General features: G+C 50.3%; 9 protein-coding genes across 9 annotated transcripts; 6 read left to right on the top strand and 3 right to left on the bottom strand.

Moving 5' to 3' along the window:
• Nucleotides 1–1,056: 1,056 nt before the first annotated feature.
• VTN31DRAFT_1583 (uncharacterized protein) lies at nucleotides 1,057–1,749 on the top strand (the record flags this gene model as incomplete). The annotated part of the gene is made up of 1 exon (XM_069401656.1): nucleotides 1,057–1,749. The coding sequence occupies one exon, from the start codon at nucleotides 1,057–1,059 to the stop codon at nucleotides 1,747–1,749; it is 693 nt and encodes a 230-aa protein (XP_069264439.1).
• A 427-nt stretch (nucleotides 1,750–2,176) lies between these two features.
• VTN31DRAFT_1582 (mitochondrial 37S ribosomal protein mS35) lies at nucleotides 2,177–3,439 on the bottom strand (the record flags this gene model as incomplete). The annotated part of the gene is made up of 2 exons (XM_069401655.1): nucleotides 2,177–2,778; nucleotides 2,842–3,439. The coding sequence occupies 2 exons, from the start codon at nucleotides 3,437–3,439 to the stop codon at nucleotides 2,177–2,179; spliced, it is 1,200 nt and encodes a 399-aa protein (XP_069264438.1).
• Nucleotides 3,440–3,796: 357 nt separating this feature from the next.
• Nucleotides 3,797–4,517, top strand: VTN31DRAFT_1581 (uncharacterized protein; the record flags this gene model as incomplete). The annotated part of the gene is made up of 3 exons (XM_069401654.1): nucleotides 3,797–4,121; nucleotides 4,189–4,327; nucleotides 4,379–4,517. The coding sequence occupies 3 exons, from the start codon at nucleotides 3,797–3,799 to the stop codon at nucleotides 4,515–4,517; spliced, it is 603 nt and encodes a 200-aa protein (XP_069264437.1).
• A 475-nt stretch (nucleotides 4,518–4,992) lies between these two features.
• VTN31DRAFT_1580 (uncharacterized protein) lies at nucleotides 4,993–6,261 on the top strand (the record flags this gene model as incomplete). Its single annotated transcript, XM_069401653.1, has 3 exons — nucleotides 4,993–5,760; nucleotides 5,811–6,125; nucleotides 6,199–6,261. 3 exons carry the CDS (start codon nucleotides 4,993–4,995, stop codon nucleotides 6,259–6,261), a joined length of 1,146 nt encoding a protein of 381 aa, XP_069264436.1.
• A 325-nt stretch (nucleotides 6,262–6,586) lies between these two features.
• On the bottom strand, nucleotides 6,587–8,057 carry VTN31DRAFT_1579 (uncharacterized protein; the record flags this gene model as incomplete). The annotated part of the gene is made up of 3 exons (XM_069401651.1): nucleotides 6,587–7,289; nucleotides 7,357–7,948; nucleotides 8,006–8,057. The coding sequence occupies 3 exons, from the start codon at nucleotides 8,055–8,057 to the stop codon at nucleotides 6,587–6,589; spliced, it is 1,347 nt and encodes a 448-aa protein (XP_069264435.1).
• A 1,056-nt stretch (nucleotides 8,058–9,113) lies between these two features.
• VTN31DRAFT_1578 (uncharacterized protein) lies at nucleotides 9,114–10,809 on the top strand (the record flags this gene model as incomplete). Its single annotated transcript, XM_069401650.1, has 2 exons — nucleotides 9,114–10,731; nucleotides 10,784–10,809. The coding sequence occupies 2 exons, from the start codon at nucleotides 9,114–9,116 to the stop codon at nucleotides 10,807–10,809; spliced, it is 1,644 nt and encodes a 547-aa protein (XP_069264434.1).
• Nucleotides 10,810–10,936: 127 nt separating this feature from the next.
• On the bottom strand, nucleotides 10,937–12,460 carry VTN31DRAFT_1577 (uncharacterized protein; the record flags this gene model as incomplete). The annotated part of the gene is made up of 1 exon (XM_069401649.1): nucleotides 10,937–12,460. One exon carries the CDS (start codon nucleotides 12,458–12,460, stop codon nucleotides 10,937–10,939), a length of 1,524 nt encoding a protein of 507 aa, XP_069264433.1.
• Nucleotides 12,461–13,070: 610 nt separating this feature from the next.
• On the top strand, nucleotides 13,071–13,853 carry VTN31DRAFT_1576 (uncharacterized protein; the record flags this gene model as incomplete). The annotated part of the gene is made up of 1 exon (XM_069401648.1): nucleotides 13,071–13,853. One exon carries the CDS (start codon nucleotides 13,071–13,073, stop codon nucleotides 13,851–13,853), a length of 783 nt encoding a protein of 260 aa, XP_069264432.1.
• A 963-nt stretch (nucleotides 13,854–14,816) lies between these two features.
• Nucleotides 14,817–15,863, top strand: VTN31DRAFT_1575 (uncharacterized protein; the record flags this gene model as incomplete). The annotated part of the gene is made up of 1 exon (XM_069401647.1): nucleotides 14,817–15,863. The coding sequence occupies one exon, from the start codon at nucleotides 14,817–14,819 to the stop codon at nucleotides 15,861–15,863; it is 1,047 nt and encodes a 348-aa protein (XP_069264431.1).
• Between the last annotated feature and the right edge of the window lie 541 nt (nucleotides 15,864–16,404).

Genomic DNA, 16,404 nt, shown 5'->3' with positions numbered 1-16,404 from the left:
CAGTCAAAAGATTGTTGACTGTCTGTACTATGATAATGGCAGTTCTAGATAGGGCAATCCTGAAGTGGTTGATTGCCGTTCAAGAACCTGTATCATTTCGGTCCCAGCCCAGGATACAAATCTGATTACATGCAGCAAGCATCCTTGGGGCCGGGGACATAAGCTTGCCGACCTAGTTCTTTGCTATCTCTTGCTATAATTCCCGCTTTGTCAATTTCTGCTTTGACTTCCACACACCAAGCTTTCATCTGTGTCGATTGCTCGTGCGTCTAGTTTCAGGAAACTCCCTCTTGCAGTGCTTTCTTCCCTTGGATACACGTCATCTATATGATTTCAACTAAACATTACCTTCTTTCTCATGTATTAATATCTGCTCAATTGCAGCTTTACATTCCACAAGGTAGAGGCTCGGGATCCCTTCTCTATGCAAACATTCATTTGCGGCCTTCTGACCATTGTCGAAGACCACCTTCGTACTGATCCTCACCCACCAATTCCATTGATTTATTCAACGCCCAAGCCCTTTCTTACCAATACTAATCGTCAACACAGATATGGCGTCCCATCCGAAGCCCCAGTTTTTTGTATCTCGACCCGATGGGACTATCGTCCCTCTTATCGCGTTGGACGAGCTCCCAGAGAACATAACCATCCGTGGTGTTCCTCGCAATTTATCACCTGCTGACACGGCTGGCATGCTCAGTCTCGGGACTGTCAGGCCTCCAGACAGCTTCTACATAGTTGACAATCAAGATAACACATTGCAATCGGTGGCCAACGGGCGCGCTGGAAAAGACAACAATTTCTCTAAGAACAAGAAGGTGAGAGACTCGGTGTCCGTTTCGATTACCACAACAAACTTTACTAACCAGAGAGGCATGAAATAAGAAACAGTCTAGAGAGGACAGAGCCGGCAAACCTGACAAAGAGTTCTGCTCCTACTGGATTCGCAACGGAGAATGCGACTTCGAGCAACAGGGTAAGAGGCTTCAGACTCATGGCGACCATACGAAAGGTCCGTCTAATTCAGCCGAAGGATGTCGTTACAAACACATCATGCCACTGGACTTGGAGACGCTCGAACGCATAGGCCTGAGGGACATTCCGGCGTGGTACAGAGAAAAGTTCGACGTACCAAGTCTTCGTCAAGGTAGTCAGAACCGCAACAACATTGCCAACATCCAACAGGACTGGAGAAATCCAGTAACCTGTGAGAGGCGTCAGGGAAAGATACCAGAGCACGACCGTCTTCCGAACGGCAGCCTTGAAAACGGAACGACGCTGAGTCCGAACTCCTCGCTGACATTCCAACAAAACGACAACCTCGCGGCCTTTCGTCACCAGGCACCCCAGAACACGGCCGCTGTCACAACGCATCACCACCGCCGGCCGGAGCTTGGCCCTTTCGATCTGGAGCGCCATGGACAAGCGGAGTACGTGTTCAGGTATCGACATTCGGAAGCTGCTAGTGGAAGGAGACTGACGGGGAGCTTCTCGTCCGGTACGACCAACAGCCCTCAGCCATCCTCCTCGTCGTTTTCTTCAGGCTCATCTCCTAGCAGCGATTTCGGATTTCGCGCCCCACGGGCCCCTTTTGCGCGAAAATCTTTGATCGATGCTCGGTCTTCGCAAGTCACAAAGACCATAATCCACGAGGATGCTGACGATACACTCGATCTCCTGGAGAATAGCCTGAACACCATCCGGAAACTGAATGGGTTGCCTAGAGGCTGGAGAGATGCGTGTTGAACATGAACATAAAAACTGATGGCCAGACTTTCTTTTTCACACTTTTCCCATTCGTCTTCTCGTCATCTTGTGGTTCAATGATTTGTCCGTGTTTTGCTTCGATCCTGACGACCTTTTGCACGACTGCGATATCTCTCACAATTTCTTTTACATGATGTATGAATATGATGATTTCTCCCATGTCGCTCCTCTGGGCTGTTTCGGGACAGTGATAATACGACATGTTTTTCAGCCAGGCTGATACTATCCGAAGAATGCCTGCAGTATTGCAGCTATTAGGTGGACTCGACGTCAGCAAGAAGATAGCATTAACATGAACACGAGGCGCTCATGAAACCAGACTAGAATTGAAACATCTAGTTGTTATAGTACAGGAAGTTGGATAATATTGCACAATACAATCCCGTTGTGGATCGTGAACCAGTGATCACAGTCTTCTCAATTTCTGGGCCTGGCCTTTCTTGGCACCGACAGCCACCTTGGCCGCAGCCTTCTCGGCACCCCCAAGGAGTGGCATCTGGGTCAATGAAGGAATGGTACGGATTGCATGCTCGAGCACTTCCTTGCCATCAACGATGGTGGCGTGCTCCTGCGCTCGTTTTCGTGCTTCCCTTTCCGCTTGCAGCTGCCTGCGCCGTTCCTCTGTCATCTTCCAGGACTCGGGGAATTCAATGCGCTGCTTTGGTTTGTGGTGGCGCAGATCCAGAGGGATGTCGGCGAAGGAATCGCCCTCCTTGGCTGCTTTGATGAGGTTGTTCACCAGGTCACCGAGGTAGCGCTTGTTCTCGGCTCGACTACTGAACTTTTCCGATGACATGCGAACGATATCAGTGTCGGGGTTGTAACGCGGTCCTACCAGCTTCAGAAAAGTCTGTCGCTGGTCTTCTGTGAGGTACTTGGGAACGAGATCTTTTGATGAGAGTTCGACCACGACCTTGTTTTCAGCCGGGTGTTGTTCGCCCATATACGTCGTGTATCGGAAGCGGAGGAGCTGCGACTCGGACGGTAATGAGAACGGCTTGGCCAATTCTGCAAATCTCAGTTAGCAATGCGCTTCAATCTATTTCAGAAGGAAACCCGGTGGGTACATACTGCTGAGCAAAGGCATGTCCCACGCAGCAATGCGCATGTATTCTCGAATTTCACGGTGCAGTTCGAGTTCTGCATGCGCCATGGATGTAATTTCATCGTCGTTGAATTCCTCATCTCCGTCCTCTACAATGCCCAACTCGTCAGGTTCGTCCTCCGCCCAGAAACCTGGGTTCTTCTCCTTGACGTCCTCAAATCGCATGGGCTCTTCTCTTTCGATGATGGCCGCACTTTGTTCAATTTCTTGAAAGTCCGCCGCTCTTTCTTTTGGATCGTTGAACATCGCAACGAATCGCCGGTTCTCTTCGTCAAACAGAGCGCGCTCCTCTGGCGACATCATTTCGTACATTCGCTTTTCCTCGGGCGTAAAATTGTCAGGAGAGTACTCCGGCAACTCCTCAATGTCTTCTGGTGTGAGGTCCTTCGGCTCCGGGGGAACGGGAGGATCTTCCGGCAGGCGATTGATGGACGAGGCAGAGAAGGGCCGCGACTGTCGCATTGCCGGATTCTGTTGACGGAAAGCAATTGGCGGGCGACCTCTTGGAGGTCGCCGGCATAGAAGAAGAGCCGCACGGCTCAATGCCCTTGTTGTGCTAGCCATTGCTGGTTTGCTCTGATGATCCTGTCTTTCATGCTCTGAGCTGCAACTTTTGAACGCGATGTTGCTGAGAATGCCGCTAACCGAATTTCGTTAGCGCGAACTAGCGTACCCTACCAAGTCACGTGCTTTTGGTCCACTGCACATCAGGGTTAGGGTTTGTATTCTTCTTATCCTGCCACGTGATTCTGTTCACGTGTACTCCGTACCGAGTAGTCTACTATGGATCAATGCTCTCTCTCCTCAAGTTCCACATTGCATAGCCGCAAAAATGGCTTGAGAAGTTGCTTCTGCCTCAACATTGAACGGTTCAGATAGGAGGGTTTCATTCCTCCAGAAGATTACGTGCTCGTTCGAATCATGGCTGAAGCACAGTCACGGAAGGTGTGCTTCGTCACCATTGGGGCCACCGCTCCCTTCAACGCTCTGCTCACTCATGTATTCGACCTGCCGTTTCTCGAGGCCCTTAGTAAACATGGCTATACAGATTTGTTTGTGCAATATGGCAAAGAGGGCAAAGCAATATATGATCGATTCATCCAGGAGCACCCCGTGGGAAGCTCTGGGGGTTGCGGCCTTCGTATCCATGGATTCGATTTCAAGGAAGGCCTACAAAAGGAGATGATGTTGACTCGAGCCGACTCTAAGTCGAATACTGTGGAAGGCATGATTATGAGCCACGCCGGTAGACATCTGCTCCGCTCCCATAGCTAAGGTACTAGTTCTCCGAAACTGATGGCCACACACCGCAGGGTCCGGGTCTATAATGGAAGCGTTACGAATTGGTGTTCCGTTAGTTGTCGTTCCAAATCCCGAGCTGCAGGATAATCACCAGCGTGAGCTTGCCAGGGAGTTATCGAGGCACGGTTATGTGGTTGCTAGCAAGCCAGAGTCCGTGCAGTGAGTCCTCTTGGGCAATGAACATCTCTAACGCAGGAACAGTACCATTGCAGATGCAGTCTCACAAGCCGAGGATCTTCGACAGCGATTACGCCAATGGCCACCAGTCAACAGCCACGCCGATCAGTATAAGCATGGACTTGCAGGGGTAATGGCGGACGAAATGGGATTTGTCGACTAGTGGACCGCGGTACGTGGGATTTGCTGCGTCAATTTGGGAGACTCAATGAAAGTACGGAGTTGTCCTTCCTAAAGGAATAAGACAAAAATTCCAAATAAATCAGGATTGTTTGGGCGAGAACGTAAGCTTTTGTAGGTACATTATTTTTGTACAATCGATGCAGACTTTTTGAAGACGTTCTGAGATCGCTGGGGAAAAAGTTGTTCTGGTTGGCCCAAGCTCTCTTTGGTTTGTTGACTTGGGCCGAACAGGGGCACTTCATCCTCGCGGAATTCAGGTCTCGCACCTCTGTCACGCGTAAATGGCTTGTCTCGGGTCTTGATAATTTCTGCGATTTGTTTTTTTTTTTCCTTTTTGTTGTTCTTCACCGCCCATTTTCCTCTCTACGTTGCGGCGATTGTGTTGTTGACACGTTTTGCGCGTATTTCGGTAGCCACATTTCGCATTCCTTTCCTTCCACAGGTACAAAGCAGCCATGGCCGAATCAAGTCTGCACAATGTCCCTATCGTCATAGACAATGGGAGTGGCACAATTCGAGCCGGGTTCGCAGGCGAAGAAATCCCGTCCTGCTACTTCCCGTCCTTCGTCGGGCGACCAAAACACCCCCGCGTGATGGCCGGGGGGTTAGAAGGCGACGTGTTTATTGGACAAAAGGCACAGGAGCTGCGCGGGTTGCTCAAGATCCGCTACCCTCTCGAACACGGCGTGGTAACGGACTGGGACGATATGGAGAAAATCTGGCACCACGTGTACGAGAGCGAACTGAAGACCCTCCCCGAGGATCATCCGGTGCTCCTGACGGAGCCGCCGCTCAACCCGCGCAAGAACAGGGATATCGCAGCGCAGATCATGTTCGAGACCTTCAACATCCCCGCCCTCTACATGTCGATCCAAGCCGTGCTCTCCCTCTACGCATCCGGCCGAACAACAGGTGTCGTGTTGGATTCCGGTGACGGCGTCTCACATGCGGTTCCTGTTTACGAGGGTTTTGCTGTGCCAAACAGTATCAGGCGGATAGATGTCGCCGGCAGAGATGTGACGGAACAATTGCAATTGCTCTTGAGGAAGAACGGCTATGTTCTGCATACTAGCGCGGAGAAAGAAGTTGTGCGAATGATCAAAGAGAAAGCATGTTACGTCTCGTTAGACCCGAAGCGGGAGGAAAAAGAGTGGATCAACAGCTATCACAAGTCAGAATCCAAGACGATAGACTATGTTCTTCCCGACGGGCACAAGATCAAGGTATGGGAAGCGAAGTGCGTCAGATCTCAGAGGATATTAACGGCAAGTAGATTGGTCAAGAACGTTTCCGCGCGCCGGAGATTCTATTCGATCCCGAGATCATCGGCCTCGAGTACCCTGGCGTGCACCAAATCGTGCAGGATGCCATTATGCGAACCGATCTCGATCTCCGTAAAGCCCTCTACCTCAACATTGTCCTGTCCGGTGGTACAACCCTTTGCAAGAATTTCCCCGACCGATTAATGCGTGAAATCAAGCGGTTGGCAGTTGAGGACATGAAGATCCGGATCTCCGCGCCGGCGGAACGAAAATATACAACCTGGATTGGTGGTGGCATCCTTGCTGGGCTGAGCACTTTCCGAAAGGTACGTTATCGTAGCTCTATGCAGGATGTACAAATGTTTGTGGATTTGGGCTGATGATTGATTCTTAAAATAGATGTGGGTTAGCGCGGACGAATGGCACGAGGACCCTGAAGTGATACACCGCAAATTTGCATGAACTGTAAACATCGATCTCCGTTGGTCGAGACGGTTTGTCATATCTTTGTTATGAGAAGATCTGTGGCTGGCAACGGCATGAAGGTCCCGAATGCAGGAGGCATACAGCAATTATGGTTCCTGTACGCTTTCGTTTTGATACCCCCTTGAATCGTCTGCCATGTTGTGTAAAGAATTCAATGCAGTAATGAAAAGAAACCTGACATAGACTATTCTAATCATCAGCACATTGGATGTGTAGACTCTAGTCTTTGCTAGTCGACATGTCAAGAACCAGAGCACAACGGCGCATCGAGAGGATTCTTAGAGAGGCAAGTACATCTCCCTCAAAAAGTCGATATATCTTTCTCGGAAGACAACCACTCGCCTTTGCCGGCCCTTTCGCACAACGATTTGGCCACGTTTCCAAACCATTCGAAATCTTCAAGTTCGAGATAAATCTGTCCGCTCAGTCGGATCCACATCCATCCACTCTGGGGATCAAATTTGGCGAAGGCGTTATATTGGTCGAGCAATTGACTCTGCAGCCAGTCCTGTACCTTACGTACGTCCTTCCGATCTATGGCTTGATAGGGCGACGTCGATGGGTCAGGGACATGCGGGCTGACGGTGGTATCGTTGGCGACGGCAAGCGGCGTCCGGACATTGATCATTGCGCACCGGCAAAGATCGCTTTGCTTCAGATCGGACACACCTGGCTCTCGCATGACCTCAGTTCCGAGAATCCGTGCGACGACCTCTGCGCCTTCATGTGCGATCCGCTGGCAGTAGTCCATGATGGCGTCCTCGCCTCCGCAGATCTCATTGCGGAACTTCAACGCCTCCGGGATGCACATATAAGGCGAGTCGTCATTTGTCCCAACGAAATCGAACAAGTGTTCAAAAGGTGTTTTCCCACCGGGGACGGGGGGATTGGCTCGGTCCTCGGGGACAATGTACCCATGGGATGTGGGAAAGCTGGTCTTGATCAGGTGCTGGTTGCGCTTGGCAACGTAAAACACGGCACAGCCTCGTGGCGTGTACAACCATCTTGGAGCAGTTAGTTCAATCACTGCGGGCAATAAGATCACCTTCGTGCCTCCTGGGGAGTGCGTACTTGTGACAGTTGCTGACGAAGAAATCTGGGTCCAAGTCACTCAAGTTGATTGGGATCTGACCGACACCATGGGCCCCATCAATTACACTGAGGATTCCCTCATCCTTGCAAGCCCGGGTCAACTTCTCAAATGGAAATCGAACGCCCGGTACAGAAACGATGGTGTCGAAAACAGCCGCGCGGACTTTCAGCCCCTCGGCCCTAGCCTTGTTCGCCACCTCCAAGAACCGTTGAACAATTTCATCATGCGTTAATGGTAGTGCATACTCAACTTTCCGCGTCTGTAGCGGAGTGGTTTCTTGCAGAGACAGCAGTGTTTTCAGCACTGCCCCGTAAACGGTGGCGAAATATATGACGACGTCTCCGGGTTCATACTGAAGGTTTCGTAGAACTATATTGACACCCGTGGTTGCATTCTTGACGAAAACGCAGTCCCTGACATCCGCGTGCAATAAGGAGGCCACCGCCTGCCGCGCCTCATTGACGCGCCTGGGACGAGTACGGTAGAAGAAATAATCAGGTCGGCTCTCATTCTCTTCCTGGTAGCGTCTGAAAGCAGTTTTCACTTCGAGAGGGTACGTGCCGAAAGAGCCTGTAGAGAGGATCTAAGCTTTCCGCGCCTTCTTCGATATTTGAACGCAGGAATTACCATGGTTGAGTGGTCGATAGGTTGGATCCAGAGCGAAATGCTTTTGTCGCATCTCACGCCCAAAGGGCGTTTTCGTGTTCACCTGTGTACTCATGCTGGCGACGGGCAGTTGACACAGCAGTAGCAGCAATCATCAAGCTCAATCACCAAGCCAAGCCGAGATCGACGATCTGACCCTGGAGTCTTGGAGCTGCGAATGAACTGTAATAAATTGATTGTCGGCGTTATGTCCGACGTGAGTCATGAGTCACTCATGACGTTGCATCGTCCTTATCCAGGAAGTAGCACTAATTAGCGCTAAGACTGATTGGCATATTGATAATCCTCGTATATACTGCAATTGCGACGGTTGGGTACGGAGTATACGGAGTATGACTTGCGGGTCAGTGTGAGATAGAATGCGGGGGAGAAGGAGAAGGAGAGCGCCTGGATCCGCCAAAGATAATGCCGATACCTACTAGTTATCGGCAGATGAACTAAGGGTTGGTTTGTCAACACGCCCAAGCTCGTACTGACAGCGCTCTACTGAGCAGCGGCCGCAATAGTTCTTGTTCAAACTCGAACTTGCTATGAATTGCGAATTTCGAGTTGCGATTCTAAGTACTATCAATAGGGATCATTTGAATTCGTTCCGTATTGAAAATGGCAAGAATAGAAAGTCAGCTCTGAAATCTTGGCGCTCAGCGGCCCAATAGGATGGCTCAGCATATTGCTTCAATTTGCTTGTTCCAGCTTATCCTTTCCGCTCTGGCTCGTGATTGGCCGTATGCTCCGTATAGTCCGTACCCCAATGGTACGGTATCGGAATCAATTAAGGCCAAAAGCCAGGCCTTAATCCTTATCAAGCAGTTCGAGGAGACCGAAGCTAGAAATGAGCGACTCGCACGGAATACTGTAGGGTTGCTCCATACCTCCGTCTTATCAACCCAGGCGCCATGGAGGCCGCCAGTCCCAGGCAACTGGAGCAACAATTTCCGACCAGCATCGGGTTCGCTGAGGGTCCGTACATAAAGCATCATCGGTGCACCATGCTGGTTGAATTTTCAACCTCCAACCAGCACATGTCTTGTTTTCAATCTGATCTCACTTCTCATTCTCGTCGGCAGCAATGACGTCCAAAGACGTAGAAGCGAATATCAGAGATACGGTCAGGACTCCCAACTATGAGGTGGACGAGAAAGCGGCCATACAGGAATCGCCGCCCACCGTGGGCACCTTACAGCGACGACTCAAGGCGCGTCACGTGCAATTTCTAGCCCTCTCCGGGGCCATTGGCACAGGCCTATTTGTGGGCAGTGGCCAAGTTCTGTCTCTTGCAGGACCATTGTCAGCGGTTTTGGCCTACTTGATCACCGGCTTCAACCTCTATGCCGTGATCAATAGTATGGGCGAGATGGCTACGTGGCTTCCGCTTCCCGGTGCGGTACCTGTGTACGCCGCCCGATTCTTGGATCCGGCGCTGGGTTTCACCCTGGGTTGGAACTACTGGTACCAGTTCGCCATTGGAGTGCCCATTGAGATTAGCGTGTCTGCCATGATCATCGACTACTGGCCAAATAGTGTCCCGACCACCGTCTGGATCACCATCCTGTTTGTGGCAATGGTTGCAATCAACCTCTTTCCCGTCAAGATCTACGGTGAAACGGAGTTCGTGTTTGGTGCGATCAAGTTGACTACCATCGTCGGTCTGATCATTCTCATGTTCATTACGACTCTTGGAGGTGCTCCGAGTCATGATCGGATTGGATTTCGTTACTGGAAAGATCCCGGGCCAATGCTGGAGTACCTGAAAACGGGAGATTTGGGACGCTTTCTCGCCTTCTTCAAGGTGTTCATCAATGCCACCTTTGCGTATGGCGGCAGTGAGATGGTCGTTGTGGCGGCCGGTGAGACGGAGAATCCAAGGAGGAACATCCCGAAGGCCGTGCGCCGAGTGTTCTGGCGAATTGCTATCTTCTATGTCCTCGCGATCTTCTTCGTGGGGATGTGCGTCTCGGGTAAAGATCCGCGTCTACTCAACGCTCTCGCGGAAAACGCTCCGGGTGTGGCCCAAAGTCCGTTCGTCATCGCAATGGTCAACGGAGGTATCAAAGTGTTGCCGTCGATCATCAACGCCATTGTGCTGAGCTCCGCTTTTTCGGCCGGAAACTCGTTTTTCTACGCCTCAACACGAGTTTTGTACTCGACAGCCCTGGACGGCAAAGCCCCTCGGTTCCTCCGCTACGAGAAATGGGGTGTGCCGTATGCTTGCGTCGCAGTCACCACTGCACTCAGCTGTCTGGTCTATCTGAACGTCAACAACAGTTCAGCTGAAGTCTTTTTCTGGATCAGCAATCTCAGCTCAGTTAGCACACTGATCGTCTGGACATCCATCTGCATCACCTACGTCCGTTTCTACCAGGGGATGAAACATCAAGGCATTCCGCGCAACTCCTTGCCTTTCCGGGCTCCCTTTCAGCCGTATCTCGCTTGGTTTGCGATCATCTTCTCCTCTACGGTGGCTTTCTTCAATGGCTTCGATTGCTTCTTCCCTGGAAAGTTCAGTGCCAAGAGCTTCATTCCACCGTACATCAATATCCCAATCTTCGCATCCTTGTTCCTTGGATATAAGTTTGTGAAGAAAACAAAATTTGTTCGCCTCGACGAAATGGACTTCTTCTCTGGCAAGGAGGAAGCTGATCGGCTGGAACACACCTGGGAGGAAGTCAAGCCCAGGAATTTTTTGGGTACGTATTTTCGTCTCCTAACTGCGCGATCTGGCTCTTCTAACTTGTGCAGAGCGGATATGGTTCTGGCTTGCTTGAGTACGTTGCATGGATGCATGTTCACCACAATCTTTGTGGGATTGGTACACATTCATGGACAATTCTCGGGTTTGATCTCCACAACTATGGATACTCATGTGACTATCTGCAGCATTCAAACAATATCCTATGAATTGCCTGGCTTTGTTCCACCATCCTCCGCCGAATTATTGTTGTTTCCCTTCTCCTGTTCAATGAGAAACGGCGGTTTCGGCTCACCCGCTGGCCACTTGTACTTGCTACCCGGGTGATCGTCCAGCAATCGTGCTGATCCGTAGAAAACCTCTCTGGCTGTGACACCTTCGCGCTCGACCTTTGTTCGGAACCGGCCTCTTCGCTGCAATTCGGGCAGAAGATATTCAATGATATCCTCAAAGGTGCCTGGATTGACCTGATGGGCCAGATTGAACCCATCAACGCCCGAGACATCCATCCATCTTTCCAGCTCATCGGCCACGGTCTGAGGACCACCGACAATCTTCGCCTGCATGCCGCCAAGGGCCAAGTATTCAGCAATACGTCTCTTTGTCCAGGGAAGATTGTCCGTCCCAGGGACCGTTTCAGCCCACTGCTTGACAATAGCTCGCACTCGGGGTGAGTCGCTGAGCCGAAAATCGTCATCGTCCCCGTAGGCCGACAGATCGATTCCTGTCCACCCACCAAACAACGCTAAACACCCCTCGTAGTCTGCGTATTTCACGAATTCATCGCGCTTCGCCTGGGCCTCTTGGTCGGTGGCAGCCACAATGACTCCGATGCCCACGATGATCTTGACGTGGTTGGGATCGCGACCTTCATTCTTAACAACATTGCGAATATTGTCCACCGTTCCGCGCACTATCTCCGGTGTCTGACCTCCGACGAAAATCGCTTCCGCGTGCTTACCACCAAAGTCATTTCCCGCCTTGGAAACGCCAGCCTGGAACAAGAACGAAGTGCGTTGCGGCGATGGCTCGCAGAAATGTGGGCCGGGAACCTCAAAATACTTGCCCTTGTGATGGATCTGACTGACCGCATCACTGGCGATGTAGACCCCGCGTTCCCTATCAGCCAGAACAGCGTCATCTCGGAAGCTGCCCTCCCAAAGTTTGTACAAAACTTCCATGTATTCGTGAGCAATGGCATAGCGTTCGTCATGAGGAATCTGCTCCTTGAGGCCGTGGTTGCGGGCCGCGCTGTCGAGGTACGACGTAACGATGTTCCATGCCACGCGGCCGTTGCTCAAGTGGTCGACGGTCGAAAATCGTCGGGCCAGGGCGTGCGGCTTGTCGTATGTCAAACTAGCCGTCACGCCGAAGATCAGGTTCTTGGTGGCAGCTGCCATGGATGGGACGAGGAACAATGGGTCGTTGACGGGGAATTGCGCGCCCGATGCCAGGGCAGGGACCACGTTGGCCGGGCCCTTGTATACATCATATGGACCTAGCGTGTCGGCTATGAACATGCAATGAAAGCCTGCTCGATCGAGCAATTGCGCCAGCTCAACCCAGAACGACAACTTTTTGTATTGATCTGTCTTGTTCCTTGGATGGTGCCAGAGTCCTGGGGCCAGGTGGCCAGGTGTATTCATGACAAACGCGTTTAGAATCATCTGTTTCTTGCCCGCTCCAGCGGGGCTGGTGCCGTTGGTGGCCTGGTGCTCGTTGGACATTTCTGGATATGAAAACCCTAACCCTAGAATTCAGAGAGAGATCAGAACAAATGGATGGAACAAGAAAAGGTCTCCGTTATCGAGATCAAACTACTTGAGCCTGTCAATGTCAATATATCCCACATGCTTGATGGTTCCCATCGGGAAATTCGGCATTCACGCCGTTGCGGGTGTTGATGGTGGGCGCATTTGCAATCAGTCGCTATGTTTGCGCCATAGCTGCTAACCCTAATCATCACCACTTACACTTGAGTTTCGAGCACCACCGACTCCGCACTTCAATCACCTAGACAAAACTTGCTCGTACCTTTGTGATCTTTTGGTTTGACTCTAATCTATCATCAGTTTAGAGTCGAGCCCGTCGTCGGTCATTATCGAATTGACAGGACAATAGTGCGACCGCTTGTTGGAATGTACCCGCATAGCGTGATAATCGTCTGCTTCTTCGTCATGCGCCTTGTCGAGATGCGTTCAAGTCAGGGAGATAGTAATATTTTATTGTGCCCCGGAAAAGAAATGATAATAGCAAAAATATCAATCTCATTCTTCACGAAGAGGTTGCTTAACAAGGAAGAAAAGCAGACCGATTCCTAAGTACTACCTATGAATCATGTCTCAACTCAGTCTGGGCGTCGCTGGATTGAACCTGGTACCCCAGGAAACTGCCTATGGCCTCCTCATTGGCCTCGGAATCCTCTTTTGTGGAGTAATCCTGGTCTCCGTGAAGATCCAAAAGGCCTATTTGGCCGAGGATTCAGGAAAAACGGAGATGTTCATGGTGGCCAATCGATCAGTGGGAAAAGGATTAACAGCATCAGCAGTATTTTCATCCTGGATGTGGATTAATGAAACGGTGTTTTCAGCGGCTCAATGCTATCGATTTGGTCTGGCAGTTCCATTTGTAAGTCTGATCCTCACGGCATGTTGTCGATCTTTGAAATCAATGCTAACAATTGCGCAGTGGTGGTCGACAGGACTTTGCCTTCAGATTGCTTTGATGGCAGCTCTCGGTGTACTGGCTAAAATTCGGGTTCCATATGCTCACACATCCTTGGAGATTGTTCGGATGCGATACGGGAGAGTCGGACACATATTGTTCATTGTGTTGAACTTGTCGTGCAACATTTTCGGCTGCGCGTCCATGATTTTGACGGGTTCCCAGCTCATATACGGCGTATCGGGAATGCATTTCGTTGCTGCTACTTTTCTAATTCCCCTGGGTGGTACGCTTTTTTTTTTTTTTTTTTTTTTTTCCTTCAATCAGTTCGTCCAACGTTTTACTCGTCGAATCCGATTCTTCGGTGTTTGTTTTGCTGTTGGCCGATTTCTCGAATCGGAGTCGGACACGCAGTCGGTGAGCGATCAATCGGTTTCCTCCCTCAATCTGCAGTGATGAATCAGTGATGGCGGGGTTATTTCTCGCCTCGGTTTAGCATTCCCTACAGAAGTGCTCTGTAGATGTCCAAGATTCTGCGAGCTGCGGAAATTCTTCAACAAAGGAGTCTTCAGACAGTAGTCGGGGTAACGAAGAAGTAACTCCTTCTGTCCCTTACGGTTACCATGGTTCATTGGCTGCGGATGCGGGATCCGTGTAGCCAATCACGATCCTGAGAGCTATCAATCGGGTCAGATTAATTTTATCAATTGCTTATCAGAGCGTTTACGACTTGGGGGGTTCCTTTTTTTTTTTTTTTTTTTTTTTTTTTTTTTCCTTCATCAGCCCCAGGCTAGCAAGAGCTAACTATTGTCCAGTTGCCCTATATACTGCTGTCGGCGGCTTGAAGGCGACCTTCCTCACAGATTACCTACACACTTTGGTCGCTCTAATCCTGATCATCTACTTCACGCTCAAGGTGCTCACACACGAGGCTGTAGGTGGCCTCTACGGTTTGTGGGAGAAAGTGATGGCCACAGCGAGCGACAACTACATTCCTAGGAACTACCAGGGATCGTTGCTCACAATGAAGTCAAAAGAAGCCATCATCTGGGGGTTGATCCTCAAATGTGGAAATTTGGCATTGGTGGTCATGGTGAGTATACAACAACGGTCAATGATTACCATCTTTTTGTCTGACAAGATCCTCCAGGATACTGCATTCTGGCAGAAATCATTTGCAACTGATGTCAAGGCACGGTTCCCGGATATAACCTGGCTGCTCTTGCTATTTTTGGGATTCCATGGGGCCTGGGTACCGTCATTGGGCTGGCGGCTCGAGCCCTCCATAAAACTCCGATCTTCCCAACTTACCCAAAGGATATCACCCTGCCCGAAGTTACTGGCGGTTTGGTCATGCCGTATGTGATCCAGGCACTGATTGGGAGTCAAGGAATCGTAGCCTTTTTCGTGCTCCTTTTCATGGCACTCACGAGCACGATCTCATCTTCAATGATTGCGGTCAGCAGCATCCTTTCTTATGACCTCTACAAAACCTACATGAATCCCAAGGCAACAGATAAACGTCTCATGCATGTCAGCCACTTATCTGTCTGCTTTCATGCGCTTTTCATCACGGCATTTTCCCTGGTTCTGAACTATGGTGGTGCTGATATGACCTGGATCGGCTATTTCCGGCCCATTTTGACATGTCCGGGAATCATTCCCTTGGCCTTCACTCTGACTTGGTCGGGACAAACTCGCCTTGCCCTGGTTCTCTCCCCGATTTTGGGCTTCGTCAGTGGCATCGCAGTCTGGTTGGCCACAGCCAAGACCATGTACGGAAGAATCGACCTCTGGACTACGGAACAAGGCCTGCCTGCGTTGTACGGTTCTCTGGTCTCCCTCTTCTCGCCAGCATTGTATTCTGTTCTGATTTCACAATACAAGCCGACTAAGTTCGACTGGCGCATATTCCTTCGTGCGGAGCTTTTGGAGGCAGTCCCCGACTCCGAAGAATCAAGTCAGTCGAGCGGCGCGCAAACTCCCAAGACTGAAGAAGGTTCGAAAGATTCCGATGCCGTCGCATCAGCAGGGGAGGACCAGCAAGCACCTTCCTTCGTCGGTGACCCAGCCCGCATCGAAGAGGGACCTGAGAAGAAGACCGTTAAAGTAACTGAGACATCAGATAGATTGAGCATCAGTCTGGATGACCTCCGTCATCCGTTCAGTGACGATATCCTTCGAGATCTGCGGCGCTGGCACCGCATTGCTTGGGCCATCTGGGTAGTTGTCGTCCTGGTTACCTTCGTCCTATGGCCCATGCCCCTCTACCGAGACTATATCTTCACAAAGTCCTTCTTTTCCGGTTGGACAACTGTCGCCATCATCTGGCAATTTATCGCATTTCTTGCCGTCGTCGTATATCCTGTCTACGACGGGTGGAAGGATATCAAGACTGGCGCGCGAGGCGTCTGGCATGCCACGCAGAACTTCATCAACAAGAAGCGAGGGAGGTTGTCATCATGAAGAAAACACTTTCAAGCAAAAAACGATTCATACAAGATAAGTACCTAGTACTAAGTACGGAGTAGTACCTAGGCTACAATTGTCAACCACGGTACGGAGTGCTCGGTATTGATCAGACATTGATTTAGGTACTGTTAATAGCTTAAGAGTACGGAGTAGTACTATCAAAGATGCCCGAAAAGTACTATTTTAAAGATGATACTCCCAAAGATAAGTTCAAAGACAACGTACCAGTGTACTCATAGACTACTCCATACATTTGAGAGAGGTTCGAGTTGAAGAATGGAGTCGAGAGTTGACTCTCGCTCCTCGCAAGCTCATGTAATCCATACTGCGTCGTTATTCGTGCATAGTTCCCTAGGGTATCGTTTAGTGAAGTACTCCGTATTCTCGCAGCACAATTGCCGATTGGTCACATCAAGATCAATCACGTGAAAGAAGAGCATTTGAAGTGAAATTTTCATGCATCTGACCAATTGGAGGAAATATTGATTGAATTCAATCAACTTTGCAATCTAGTTACGAGTAAATCAAAATTTCA

This window comes from Thermomyces dupontii (assembly GCF_041956625.1).
Source record: "Thermomyces dupontii strain NRRL 2155 unplaced genomic scaffold VTN31scaffold_1, whole genome shotgun sequence".
NCBI lineage: Eukaryota > Fungi > Ascomycota > Eurotiomycetes > Eurotiales > Trichocomaceae > Thermomyces > Thermomyces dupontii.
This window is presented reverse-complemented; position numbering and strand designations above follow the sequence as displayed.